Genomic DNA, 15,247 nt, shown 5'->3' with positions numbered 1-15,247 from the left:
TGCATTGCATGCTGGTTTCCTAGCAATGATGGAAGAATTGAACAATGATAAAAGCCCCTGTGTTTCAGTTTCTCCTGACTCAAGGGTAGTGGTCAGTTGCCTGGCCATATGGTCAGGTGGGATGGAAACTTGACTTGTTAAAGGGGTGCCCATATGGGGCACAACCCTATGGAAGTTTCTATGGGAATCTGAAGGGCTCATTGAAGGTATGTCAATGGCCATTAGAACTCACTTCTAGTTTTCAAAAGGTGGTGGTTATAGTCAATAAGCAGATATTTCCACCACTCGCCTGTGAATGTGAACCTGGGTCCATGAAATGAGTGAATGCAGGCATAGTGCAGCAATGTAAAGATGGACTACATCTGGAGACTTACTCTTCTTGCACAGTTTGTGACACAAAAAGCCAGTAAAGACTATTGTATTTGTCATTGAGAAGTAGAGACTTCTGATGGCTGTGGGGCAGATTCCCTGGTGGAGAGGACTTGAACTCTGCTGACTAGTGAGACGAAGGCTAGTAACCTTCAGGGGCTGTGAATGGGTCTTGACAGGAATAGATGCTGACTCTGAATTGTGCTTTTCTTACCAGGTGTTACTTGCAAATGCTCCAGATGCTCTAAAAAGAACCAAAAGAGAAGACATTGCACCAATTTGGACTGCAGAGTGGTCATTTCAGACCAAGGGACATACTTCACAGCCCATAATGTCCAACAATGGGCAGAGATAGCCTCCTCAGAGGAATCATTTGACAGAGAAGTGAGATGGGCAACTAAAACATTGATTGTCTAGGAGGGGAGAGAAAGGTATGAGGGCTGGCTGACAAACGCACCTCGTGAGGGGGTGCTCACACTCAGCATGAGTGGGACTAGAGGGCCCCCACTAGGTATTCCTCTGCTTTTCTGGTGGATCTGGGGAGGAGTGGGTGGTGAAGGATGCTGGTATGACTATGCGATTCTTGCTAGGCGAGGGGGATGCTGTCATAACTACTATACGTTTTTCTTTCTCATATCACCTCAACCTTTTCTGCCTACCAGATGTAGTGGTCACAGGAACAAAGCCTCAACTGTAAGTGCTGGGAGCACAGAAGATTCCCACGGGCCTGATGGGGTGGACTGTGCCTTTACCCCATCTGGCAAAACTGGGTTAATAGTGATTATAGCTATTTTGCCCTCTAGTGGACAGGTGTACCCAGGCAGCACCTGTCCTCCTGGGGCAGGAATAGAATCTGGTTCATCACACTGACCTTCATAGCCTAGAAGCAAGTGTGGTAAAAGTGGTCTACTAGTTTGCACCTCTTTAATGCCCCCATGTGAAGGGAGAAGGGGTGCAGAGTGAAGCAGAGGTGGGCTGGTATTGCCACCTGCCTCTAGACCAGCATGGTGGCCAGACTTCCAAAGGTGGAAAACTTAGGTATATATGAGAAGAAGCAGGAAAGGTAAGTGAAGGTAAAGGAATGAAGACATGGGTTATAAAATGAAGGAGATATAATGTCACATCAATACTCAAAAGAGACTTGAAGTCAGAGATGATACCTTGTCTTAGCTCAATTATCCTGGATGCCTGAAAGCATGAAACCATGTATTGCTGAGCCCATTCTTGTTTTTGGAGCCTGACAAAATAGAATGGAAGCCTGAAAACTTGGGTAGCCTCTCCCCAGGAAATAATTTTATATTATACGTATATTGATGGACTGAACTAATTATTGATGACTGAATGGGATTCTAATAATGAACTAGTACCTTGTAATCATTTTTATGATCATTTTGCTATACGTGATTCATGGCTGGAGATCAGGGGTTAGGCTGTACTCTGATAAGAAATACATATTTCACTGATAGTTGAACAACTACACTCCTACATGAGAGAAAAACACAACTATATCCAAGAGAGGGGAGGGGAGGAGTGAGGGGGGGAGAGAGAAGGGAGGAGGCTCGGTGTGCTCCCACCTAAGGGGCACAGTGTAAAGGTACATGGCCACCCCCCTGGGTGAAGGGAGGGCCCAACTACAAGTTGGAGTCTATATAACAAATGTAAACAGTGTAACCTAATTGTTTGTACCCCTACATCAGTCTCAAATAAAAATAAATAAATGTATTTTAAAAATCAAAAAATTTAAAAAAGAAAGAAATACATCTTTGGTCTCTGCCACCAGGTCCTGGCACAGAGGTCCTCAAACTTTTGTAATTTCTTGAGGGATAGGAGTACTAGGAGCATCTGTTGTTCTAATATTTGGTTCTTGACCCTTGTTCTTGACAGTTCCGAAATCCATTGCAATTTCCTGGGTAACAGGAGTGTCTTTTGCTTTGATGGGGTGACTCTTAATGGGCTCCCAGATGGACCCATTCCCCAGGAAGACCAAGCTGTGATTAGAAGACTGGAGCTTTTCAGCCTCAACCCCATCCTCTGAGAGGGGAGAGGCACTGGAGATTAATAATCAATTATATCTACATGGTGAAGTCTCCACAAAAATCTTTAAAGTTGAGGGTTTGGAGCACTTCTTGGTGAACAAGAACACATCTAAGAATAGGGTGGGTGGCCATATCCAGAGAAGTCATGGAAGCTCTGCACTCCTTCCCATATCCCTCACCTATGCACCCTTTCATCTGGTTGTTCATCTGCAGCCTTTGTAATATATTTTATTATAAGTCAGTAAATATAAGAGAATGTTTCCTTCAGTCTGTGAGCCATTATTGCAAATACTAAACTCAAAGAGAGGGTTATAAGAATCCCCAATTTAGAGCTATCTTGTGATTGGTACCTGAAGTGGGGGCAGTTTTGTAGGACGGAGCCCTTAACCTGTGGGATCTGATGTTAACTCCAGGTAGTGTCATGTTGAACTGAATTGTAGGACATCCAACTGGTGCCTATAGAAAACTGAAAAATTTCTTGGTGTGGAAAATGCACATATTTGGTGTCAGAACTGAAGTATTGTGTGAGAACAGGAAAATAAACCTAATTTGTTTTTCCCATTTACTGTAAAATGCAAACCATGAACAAAGGAAACAATTATTTGTCTAAGATGGAAAAAAAATCCTATCAATCTACATTCACCTTTGTTTAAAAAAAAAAAAAATCACTTCCTCCTACCCAGCTCAGCTACACTTTCAGTTTTTCTGCACAGATCTCTGATTTTAACAAACAAAATCTCTGATTCTATGATTTTTATCCAAATCATAAAAAATCATCAGGGTCAATTCACAATAAAGCATATTAATAAAAAAGAAAGAAAGTGAAAAAGAAATACTGGAGTGTGTATACAAGTATATGTGTGTATTCAAGTGAAATATGCTTATTTTGAATTTGGGGGATTCAGAAGCAAAATCTAAGATTCTGGTAGTTTGTAATCCAGAAAGGATCAAACCTCCAAACCATCTGAGAAAGTCTTCAGAGTGACCTGCTGTGTTGACTTTGTCCCAAAGTACACAGGTCATTGGTCCCACACTCTGTATCTCTTCCAAACTATCACTTGAAATAAATCACCAAAATACAGGAAGCAACTTTTTTAATGGAACATCTTGCTTCTTTCTAAACTTTCTGAATCCCATGAACCGGCTCCTCATCAAGAAAGATGTTCTGCACCTGACCAAAACAGAGCCCTACATTTCACTAATAAAAGCACTTGCAGACTAGAGCACTTAGCATTTTTTTTTTTTTTTTTTTGCAGTTTTTGGCCAGGGCTGGGCTTGAACCCACCACCTCTGGCATATGGGATCAGCGCCCTACTCCTTTGAGCCACAGGTGCTGCCCAAGCACTTAGCATTTTGACAAGTTCTTAATTCCATGCTGTATCTTTCCCTCTGACGCTAATGTGATAGTTTCAATGTTTTTCTAGAATGTAGAGTTTCGAAGATCTAAGTGATCTGTCCAGATGGGCGAGGTGCTATTTTGAGAAGGGTCTGGGCAGCCAGGAAGGAAAACAGGGAGAATATAGAATAACGGTCTTGGCTTCATTTGTGATTCCCGAAACCAACATGATCATCAAGTATCTACCGTGCAAAGTATTCAAAACCTGCTGGGCTGAATCCTTTCAACACTAAAATATTTCTTTAAAAAAAAGAATAAAATGTCAGGTTCAATTATTTTACCTGGATGTGACAACTAAATAGAAGGTCTTGCCAAGTGATATCCTACTTGGACGTCCAACGAGCACTATGGTCAGAGTAAATAAACCCAAAGCACTAAGTTTGCAATGCACACTCCTGTAATTAGGTTGACCACACCTACAGATTTTCAGGAAAGACCCAATTTCTAATGCCTGGACTGGAAGGAAGCCACGTCTCTGCTCCGGGTGGAGAGGGCAGCTGCTGTGCATATATCTATGCCTGGCATGGGTTCGTGCAGTCAGCAGTCTTCATAGCACTCCCAAGAACCGTCAGTACTCCGGGACTTACCCAGATGGTAGATGAAAAGTGGTTGATCATGTAAAAGCTTAGACACCCTGACTTACCCCTCGTATCTTGGCCTAGAGGAGGAAATCTCTTTCACTGTTAAGGAAAAGGACAGACCCGCCTGTGGGCAGCAGTCAGAAGGGTATGCTTGGGCCCCCCTCTTCCACTAGAGGAAAATGTGACACAGCATGAAGCAGTCAGTGGTGCCACACCCCCAAGTCAGGTGTGTCTGTGTCCATCCTTGGGTCCTTGGTTTACTGTGTCCTCTCTACCTTCTAAGAACTCACACTCTGGAGGTAGGAGAATGCTGAGTTACGTGTAAGCAAAGTAGAAGAATTACAGACTGCTAAATTCCATCGAATCCACCCCCACGTTATATAGGAAACTGAAACTGTTCTTTCCCGTCGTGGAATTCAACAATGTAAAAACAGAGGCACTTTCCAATGCATATTAATATACGCTTTTTACAAAATGAAAGTATATTCTGAATTTGTCCCAAGTCCTTTAAAGAAATATGGGGTTCTCAACTGAGTCCACCTCGGTTGGACAGAAATAGGCAGAAAGAAAACTATGTATTTTTAATTGGTTGCTTCTTTTAAGCTATAGAACTTTGCTCCCTGGCCTTCCTATATGACTTGGATGAGATGCAAAATTGGAATGAAAATGGAATCTTCCCTCAAAATATGTGGTGTCCAAATTCAGAATTAAAGGGTAGTGGAAGGCTGGGTATGGTGGCTCAGGCTTATACTCCTAGCACTTAGGGAGGCTGAGGCTGGAGGATCACTTGAGCCCAAGAGTCTGAGGTTGCAGTGAGCTATGATGATGCCACTGTACTCTAGCCTAGGCCACAGACCATGACCTTGTCTCAAAGCAAACAAACAAACAAACAAACAAACAAACCAAAGATAGTGAAAGTAGGGGGCGTGTAGGGGAATCATAGAATTGATTATGTGGCACTGCATAGAACCATAGTGATGCCCAGAGAGGGAAACCAGCTGTGACCCTCCTCTACCTGGTAGAAGCCAAAGCTAGTAGTGCTCAGGGTAGCAGGAAATTTTCCCCATGTTATTAATATGCAGCCTTCTTATACTTTATAAAAAGTGCTATGTTCTACAAGTTAATTGCAGAGAGAAAAATAACAAAAAGTATATTGATAAAGAGAGATTTAAGAGACTTTTACCCAATCTTAATATGTGAACCTTTTTAAATCTTGATTCAAACAATCCAGTTGCAAAAGGACCATTGAGAATGTTTGGATGCTTACTTGATATTCACTAGTATTACAGAATAATTGTTAGAATTTAAATATAATAACGGTTTTTAATGGGTTGTCTAATGTTCTGTAAAGAGTCAGTATGTTCTTTTAAAGAGAAATACATGTTGGAAGAATTATGTATAAAATGGTAAAAAAAAAATACTGTACTATTTTACAATTCATCTTTATTATAGGTAATGATGAGAAAGAATGAAAATGAGTTTTATCAAAGGACTTAGCACATAATTAACTGGCTTATGTCTCCTTGGCTATCTCCAAGGAGAGAAAGAAGGATGGAAGGAAATTAATTATTTAACAGGGGTCTACCTAGTAAAAACCAGTCACTTTACACATATGATTTCATTTATTTCTTACAGCTCCTCTCCCCGGCAAGATAAAAATCCTCAGATAAGGAAATGGAGCCTAGAGAGGGTTAGTGGGTTACCCACATTTATACAGCTCGGAAATAATAAAAGCAGAGGTGTGGCTGCTGCTCTCACTCCCCATGGCCTTGTATCTGCAGTGCTAATATTAAGGCAGGGTACGGACGATGAATTTTCTTTCCTATTCCTAAAGAGAAGAGTTTGGGAGTAACTTTCCCTGACAGAAGCAATCAAGCTTTCCCTGTCTGTATCCTCTGGGTGACTCCGCCTTCAAAACAGTACAGATCCTGTGTTATCTGAGAACTGATGGGGACTTTAGAGGAAGAAAGAGATAGGGCCCTGTTATCTCCTGGCCTCCAGCCGTATTCTGGTTCCTGTTACTAATGATTAATCCTGGCTGAATTAATTAAGCTCTTTTCTCTCAGTGAGCAGTACAGACAAAAGCCATTAGCGCTGGCCCCAGAGATACAAATAACCTCTGTCCCCAGATATCCTCTATCCCCTAATAGTGTGCCGTGTCTACTAGAGAAGGAGAAACAAATTAGATAACCTTTCAAGGATCTTTCAAAATGTAAGAATCTGGCATCTGAAAGTGTTATGAATTGACATCCAGTGATTCAGCATAGCCCGGACTAAATGAAAGAAAGAAGAAGACAGCTAGTTAGAATACAGAACATAATTCACGGACGCAGCTGCAGCAGGAATGACAAGAGATATATAAATCCCAGGACTATTTCCTAAAGCTCAACGATAGCCAAGCGAATGCCACCACTGGAAAGAAGACCCACCTCTTTACACAAGGTTTTCCTGAAGTGCTGGACGTTTTCCTCCCCCACCTTTTCCCCTCACCTAATCCCCACTACCCCTCTCTGTCAGCAGGAATCCCTCTATCAAGCAACACACACTCTTTCTTCCTCTATGCACCAAAATGGCACTGCTGATAGTGTAGCAATCTTTTCCTTCCCAATCCCTTGGAAAAGCAGAGAAAATGCCAGGCTGATGGGGAGCTGTCCTGTCTCTATTTGCTGTACATTCATTCATGCTTTCTTTCAACAAAATATTTATGAGGTGCCTACCACATGCCAAATGCAGACTATTGTTTTAGTAATTGAATTATTTCAGCAAAAGGGGATACAAATTTTTCCCTGAGCAAATCTCTTCAGTCCTCATTGTTGGGAGTGGATGGGCACTGGAGAAGTTACCAGAGAACCACAGGCAGGATGCGATGCCCAGGTGTGGATTATTACCAGGAGTTTGGCTGTGGCTGGAAACCCAGAGGTCTCCCTCCTTATACGCCTCTGAGAGATAACACAGATGGCATAGAGATGTCATAGCATCAGTCATTCTTGCTGTACCCTCTCACCTCTGGGTCATTTCACTTGTATATCTGTCCCCTGGGCCTAAAAGGCCTTTCTTCTCTTTCCTCTCCCATCTAGACCTGGCTAACTCCTCTGTCCTTTTAGACTTTGTTCAACATTATCCCTGTAGCTTCTTATAAAATCTCCCCTGACTACCAAAAGCTCTCATGAGCACCTCTGCCACCAAGGACTTCTCACACTTCTGTGCTTCTCAACACTGTGTGCATTGATTCTTTCATGGAGGATTACAAAACAGAGGATTAATTTTTTTTTTTCCTTGTTCATCTCCCTAACTGGGCTGAAATTTCTTTAGGAACAAGGCGTGGGTTTTTGATCCATATGCCTAAAGCCAGTATATAGATACGAAAGGCAATCCAGAGAAATAATTGATATTGTTTCATGCATAAGAATCAGAAGTAAGTTTTTCTTGGTGATTTTTCCCCTCCAAATTTTACTAAATAGTTAACTAACTTTCCTACCTTATACAATTTCATTGCAATATTTTTCAGTTATATCGTAGACTATCAGCTATATGTTTATATTCACATATATCATATTCACATTCACACTCTCAGAAGGCATGATCCTAAACCCAGCTGGAAGCCCTGCCACTCTCTCTTTAGGCTTCTTTGATGATCTTGCATTCATGTCAATTGCGCTATCACTCACTCAAGTTAACTACCACAGTCTTTAATTGACCTCATGCTTATCTTTTCTCTATAATTAGCCTAAGGATGAGCCCATGCTTTTGAAAGAGACTTTGTTTACTTAATCTTACAGACCCAGGGGCCTTGACCCACTCTGGTGCTTCCAAAGGCTTGACAATCTCAAAAGATGAGTCGATGAGTAGCCTTGCTTATTAGCTGCCTGTCTGCTCTAATTTGTCCTTATTTGACCTACATAAATCAGAGAAGATGGAAAAAAGAATGAAGGCTTAGTAAAAAGAAAATAAGTTTTTATAGCAAATAAAAGTTTAAGCAACAAATAAAATGCACAATCAATCCTAAAATAATTACTAGTAAATTTTTTAAAATCACCGTTCCCATTTACTTTCTATAACTCAAAATTCCCAGCATTGCCACACAATTGAGATGGCCAGAAGCCTTCCGTGTGCATGACAGATTAAAAGCTTTATGCCGTTAGCATACCATTATCAACCTTCCCAGTCTGCAGCAGAGATCAGGTCTGTGCCAGACATCTACAGTGGTAAGGGATTTACAACACTTTATCAGTGAAAGTTCTATCACTCAAAGTTCTTTGTCAGAAGCCAAGTCTTAGTTACTCCTTTACTCTTCATGTTAGTTTAGTAGAGACCATGAACTTGGTACTTAGATGAGTTAACACCTGTGAACACCTAGAAACTACACTGGGTGCTTTATATTATGGTGACAACATTTTAGAAATTGAAACAATAATTTTTATCTCAGAATACTTCCATCTTGAAGGCTGGGTGCCGTGCCTCATGCCTGTAATCCTAGCAATCTGGGAGGCCAAGGCTCACAGGTTTGAGACCAGCCTGAGCCAGAGCAAGACCTCATCTCTAAAAGTAGCCAGGCATTGTGGCAGACACCTGTAGTCCCAGCTACTTGGGAGGCAAGAGGATCACCTGAGCCCAAGAGTTTGAAGATGCTGTAAACTGTGACACCATGGCACTCTACTGAGGGTGACAAAATGAAACTCTGTCTCAAAAAAGAAAAAAAGAAAAAAGGAATACTTCCATCTTGTTCCATAAAACAATATTTACTTCACGAATCAGGCCAGGTACACACCTATAATCCCAGAATGTTGGGAGGTTGAGGCAAGAGGATACTTTGAGTCCAGCACCTTGAGGGTGCAGTGAGCTGTGATGATACCACTGCACGAACCCAGGGAACAGAGCAAGACCATGTCTCAAAAACAAACAAAAACAAAAAAACAACTTGCTTGGAGAAATTTAAGAGACTGTAAAATTAAACAAATTTTCAAAAGAAGCCTGAAATTAAAGTTGAAAATCATGGGTAAAAATAAGACTTTCAATTGACTCAGTTCTTTCCTTTTTTATTGACTGTGTAAGATTCCCACTCTTACAGACAGGTTTCAATATGCCAGAGGGTGGTGGCCATTCATTGCTCAAAGGCTTGGATTATGTGTCTCTATAAATATATAAAGATATGTGAGGTCTACTTGGGGGCTTAATAAGCAATAGTCTTAACAATCTAAATAAACAAAGAATAGTTTCTATGTCAAAATTGACTCAGGCTGAAAGCTTCCTTAGACATTAAGAGAAGAATACTTCCTAAGGTAAGATTTTCCCTTATGTGAAGTAAATTATGTGGTCTTATGAGTCAGTGTTAGAGTCACTGGGCAAACTATTCTGCTTAGAGTAGTGATTTCAGCCTAGATTTGGGTCCATAATGATTTTTCATTATTTGACTCACATTTGCTCCCAACCCTCTAGAAAAAAAATATATTAGGAAAAAGTTCCCTTTAATCACATCTCTCAGCAGTCACTGAAAATCTCACTTTGTGGACACTATGTTGGAACTGGAAAAGATATTAGAGAATATCTATTCCAACTTTTACCTATTCATCTAGAAAATAGAGTCTTAGCAGAGTCAAATGAATTGCTAAAGGACACACATTTAGATAATGACAAAAAGGAGTGTGTGCCTTACTTTTAACCAGTGCTCTTTCCACCAGAATAAATAAGATGTTAATTATCGGGGCAGTGCCTGTGGCTCAAAAGGGTAGGGCGCAGGCCCCATATGCCAGAGGTGGCGGGTTCAAACCCAGCCTCAGCAAAAAAAAAAAAAAAAAAAAAAAGAAAAGTAATAAGATGTTGATTCAATTTTTGTGAAACCAAATTCTATTTCCAATGCAATATAAAAGTTGCAATTTAACTCTTCAGCAGAGCTCTCTGTTAACAATATATTTGTCTTGTAATACATAGTTTTGCCCTAGTTTATTTTAGACGGATGTTTAAATACCTTTATCTAAGCATCGAGACATACCCATGTTCCTTTTGTAGCTTGGAGAAAACAAATGCAAAGGTGGGAGCCTGGTGGATGAGGGAGGTGAGAGTCAGAGCGCACAGCATGGAAGGCAGGTCTGGGAGTGTTTATTCGAGGGACACTTTCCCCTCCAAATAGACAATCTTAGATCTTTTCCAGGGGTATATGCTAATAGCTTGACAGCTCCATAATTGCATTTCTCCAAAACATTCCACTCAGATAGCATCATAATTAGAAATAGGACTCTATTTACAAAGGGACCAGATCATGAAAAACACATGTAGTGATACATAATAACTGTACGATTCCCCACATTCCAGTGAATTAGAAAGTTCAAGCAGTCTGTGGGAAAAAAAAAAAAAGCTTGCACTTTTGAAAATTAATTTGATCCTGAGGCATAAGAATTTGCTTTTGGAAGCATAACAAGATACATAAAATTACTTTTCTGTAAAGTATGTTCAAAAATATATAAAGGGATTCAATATCAATGTTGCTAGTGAATCAGATAGGAACAGTGAAGGAATCATTGAAGGAAGTGTTCCATCCATATGTCTCAGTAAACATTATGTGTGGCCATAAGAATATAGAGGGGGAAAACTAGTAACAGTGTCACAGTTTCAACAAACATCCCCAGTGCCTTTAGGGATGGAGGGTTGCACGGGGTCACCTTTATTTCCTTTAAATACTGAGGGGTTAGACAAAAGTGAATCAAATTAATTGTGAAAAAGCAGAGAAACATCTCTACTTTTCTCTATGAGGTGGTCTTTCAATATCTAATATTGGGTTAAATTTTCTAACAAGTAAATTATTTGTTCTTCTTCTATTTACTTTATCTAGATATTCAGGATTCCCTCTAGAATGCTGGTCAGGGAGTTCTGAACAAGCAGGGAGGCGTAAAGGTTTTGCTCCATTTATTTAAGAAAGAATGTTAGCTAATAAGTAACACCTGTGTCCCAAGGGCTTTTCTGTCCAGGAATCCAAGTACTTCTATCTAACCCCTCAAGTATAAAGAACAATGAGAAATCTCCTCTCCCTCACTGCAAACCTGCCGTCCTCCCTCCCTGCACGTTAATAAAGATTAACATTGATGCATTCTACTTACTATCTGCCAGACATTTTTCTAGGCTTTCCATATACATTAATTCCTACAACCAGCTACTAAAGTACTTTTAGCATTTCCATTTTACAGATAAGAAAATTGAGATGAAAGAGAGGCTAAATAAATTGCCCAAAGCCACCCAAATAGTAAGTAGTAGAGCCAGGATTCAAATGCAGGCAGTTTGATTTTGGAATCTATGTTTTTAACCATACATTTTTCACTGTGAATAAGCACCTATAGAATAACTATCTCTTTGAAGGAAATGACGTTCTGGATATTAAATGATGTTTAAAATATCCTGTAGCTCAGATCTTTGCAAATCTCTGTGTCGTTTACAGAGAAGAGACAATTCCCAGTCTACACTAAAACACCTGTTTTATCTCAGTCTAGTCACGAACTCCAATGCCTCTTTTGTTTCTGGGTATCCTCCCTTGAGTAAGAGTCTCCTTATCTCCATCTCTTAAACCAGAATAACTTGGTTCTCACCTTTCCAGGCACGAGTGGGGCAAAGCTGCAAGTCCTTTGCACATTTTGGCAGCTGGCTTAGCTCCTCGGCTTTGAGTATAACTTCTTTGAGCAGAGAGAGTCTCAACACTTCAAAACTGTCTGGAACTGCCCTTCCCTCTGAGGAATATATAGAGGCTCTTCCCAGCCCTCTGTTGCACACGGCCCAATCCGGAGCCTTGGAGGAAATTGCAGGCTGACAGCAGCGGCAGGCAGGCTGGAGGTGGAGGCTGGAATCCTTCTCAGCTGCAGGCGCTGCTGCCACATAGGCTTTCATCTGCTCTTATCACAGCTCTCTGGCTGATTGAGCCAGGGCAAGGTTAGGCCATAAACTGAGCATAGTTCATTTGGGTTTGAATTCGGATCTCAGGCCAACCACTTCTTGTGAAGCAGAGTGCGGGGCCGCTTCAGATCTGTCAAAGTCAAAAATTATGAGGACTGCAAGGGCCCTGGGCATCGTTTAACCCCATGTTGTTTTCCAGTGGAGGAAACTGAGATGTAGGGAATTCCAGGAATGCCTACCTGAGGACCTACCACGTGCCAGGCTGGGGTGCGAAGAATTTAGAGAAGAAAGAAGCCCTCCCTCCTCTCAAGACCCTCAAACGTACTGTGTTAATACAACGTAAGTGATGGAAGGAGGCTTGGGAGGTTTGGAGCCTTCAAAGGGTACCAGGCAGGATTTTCTGGAGCTAAAGGATAGAAGTGATGAAATTACTATTTATATAAATCAAAACACAAATAATTACTATATACTCTTTATGAATCCATGTGTGGTTAAAGGTATTAAAAAATAATCTGGAAAACCACACACCAAAATCTAAATAGAGATTGTGAGAAGGTGGGAAAAAATTAAATGATTCTATCCATCAAATATTACCCCCACCCCGACATCTCATCCCCTAGGAAAAAACCTCTCCTAATTCTATAAGTAGTCTGATTATCCTGTACTGTGGTGACCAGGTGAGATAACTCTTTGGCCACCACCACCCACCCCATCCACCTAACCGTCCTCGGCTAACTGTGTCTTCCCTTTACCTTCAGCTCTTTCTTCCTCCCATCAAAGAGTATTTCCACCAAAACGGCCTGCTTGGCACACAAGGTGCTGATAAGCTAATATGTAAATGCCAAAAAGGGAGACATGAGTCCAAACTAAAAATAAGCAGCATTGAGTAATGTGGGGAAAAAGTTCTAAATCTGGAATTAAATTTCATTCTCATAATTTTCTTTTTTCTCTGAAATTATTTGTTTTAAATAATTCTTTTTTTTCCCAACCTTTGATCAAGACCTGTTACTGGCTTGTAAATTTAGTGTATTATGGCCTGATGTTTTAAATGAAATAAGTAGGATAGACAAGTGCATCGCATGTAGAAAGTTCAGTGTTATTTCCTGACATTTTTCCTTGAGTAGTCAGCATGTCTGGTGCACAAGGTCATTAGGTAAACTATATTTCTTACTATAGCATAATCAAAAAGGTTTAAGAGCCCATGGCTCAGTGCTGGTAGCTCAGTGTTAGGGTGCCAATTACATACACCGAGGCAGGTGGGTTTGAACCCAGCCCAGACCAGCTAAACAACAATGACAACTACAACAAAAAAATAGCTGGGTGTTGGGGCAGGTGCCTGTAGTCCCAGCTACTTGGGAAGTTGAGGCAAGAGAATCACTTAAGCCCAAGACTTTGAGGTTGCCTGTGAGCTGTGACACCACAGTACTCTACCAAGGGTGACATAGTGAGACTCTGTCTCAAAAAAAATAAATAAAATAAAAAATAAAAGCCCTATGTTTTTGTCTCATTCTCTCTTCCTCTCTGTATTTTTTAAACAAGAAACTCTATAGGGTCAGCACCTGTGGCTCAAAGGAGTAGGGCGCCGGCCCTATATGCCAGAGGTGGTAGGTTCAAACCCAGGCCCTGGCCAAAAAAATGCAAAAAAAAAAAAAAGGAAACCCGATAATATTTGCCTTCATACTCAAAGCACTAAGCACAATGCCAGATACACAGACATCTATAAATACTGTTTGAACGAAACCCAAGTGTCCAAGTTCTGCCATTTACTTGCTAAATAAACATTAGCAAATCAATTAATCACAGCATTTGTTTGAGATTTGAAGATGTGGCTGACTACCAAGTCTAATGGTGGGAATATAAAACTAGCAGAAGAGATTCCTTAGACAAGAGCCTTGGTCATTGGTGGACATCCATGAGGTGATGAGGAGGTAAGAATATGGAGGGGGGTGGAGAGAAACCAACTGTAATATAGAGCAATAAAGGGTGATGCTTCAGCTGGGCTAAAAATCAATGTATTTCTGACTGTCCCCAGAGAGTTTATGTGATGGAGTATTCAAGAATCAAAATTATCTCAGTCTTACTAAAAGATGGACTAGACCCCAAAATGTGAAATTCAATAGAAATAAATACTAAATCCAGCAAATGTTTGGTTTTAAAACCTTCATAAGGATGAGATAGCCAGAGGGCAGGTAAAAAAGCAAGTTCTAGAAGCAGAAGGTAAGGGGTTGCAAGGGACTGAGTTGAGGGGGAATCAGGGAGCTGCTCTTCAATGGGTATGAAGTTTAGGTTGTGCAACATGAAAACTTTTCTAAAGATCTGTTGTACAATATTATGCCCATACTTAATACTGTACTTACTGTATACTTAAAAATTGTTAAGAGGGTAAGTCAAGAGTTGTCAGGGCGAGAGTGTGGTAGTGTGTTCATAGGTCACTGCAACCTCAAACTCTTGGCCTCAAGCAATCCTCCTGACTTGGCCTCCTGAAGTGCTGGGATTAGTGCTAGCCACCGAGCCAGCCAATAACTCTTATGGTATGTGTCTTTTCAACCACAGTAAAAAAAAAAAAAAAAGGAAAATTAAGTAAAATAAATGAATAAATGTGAAGTCTTCTAAAAATGAATTGAACTATATGTTTTTATTCTTTTCCCTCCTGAGCATCCCTCAAAAAGAAAGTACGTGCATGAAAAAGGTGTATTGCTACAATGGCCAAGAGAATGGAAAGCTAGTCATCACACTCTAAGTGATTTCCAACCCTTCATGGTTAGGAGTGGCAACTAATGAAAGGAGGAAAGACATTCAGGGGAGGCTCCACAGAGGCGTCCGTCACGGGGGCTTGGACTCCAAAGCACCTGACACCACAGAAGGAAGAAGTGAGCCGTGCAGGTGGAAATGGTGGGAGATACCAAAAGTTTTCATCAGATGACAGGGTCTCCTGCCCACACATCTGCTCTGATTCATTCCTAACTCATGTTCTTAAGACATGTATAAAT

General features: G+C 40.8%; 1 protein-coding gene across 1 annotated transcript in view; it reads right to left on the bottom strand.

Annotated features, from left to right (window-relative positions):
* Nucleotides 1-12,235, bottom strand: part of RGS5 (regulator of G protein signaling 5) — a 58,740-nt gene extending 46,505 nt beyond the window's left edge. The window contains exon 1 of the mRNA XM_003785752.3: nt 11,957-12,235. Within this exon, the coding sequence (XP_003785800.1) occupies nt 11,957-12,000 (44 nt within the window). The 5' untranslated portion in view covers nt 12,001-12,235. The remainder of the gene's footprint in view (nt 1-11,956) is intronic.
* Between the last annotated feature and the right edge of the window lie 3,012 nt (nt 12,236-15,247).

The sequence above is a fragment of the Otolemur garnettii genome, unplaced genomic scaffold (assembly GCF_000181295.1).
Source record: "Otolemur garnettii isolate 467f Iridium unplaced genomic scaffold, OtoGar3 scaffold00016, whole genome shotgun sequence".
Lineage (NCBI taxonomy): Eukaryota > Metazoa > Chordata > Mammalia > Primates > Galagidae > Otolemur > Otolemur garnettii.
Note: the sequence above shows the minus strand (reverse complement) of the source record. Positions and strands in the feature narration are given on the sequence as shown.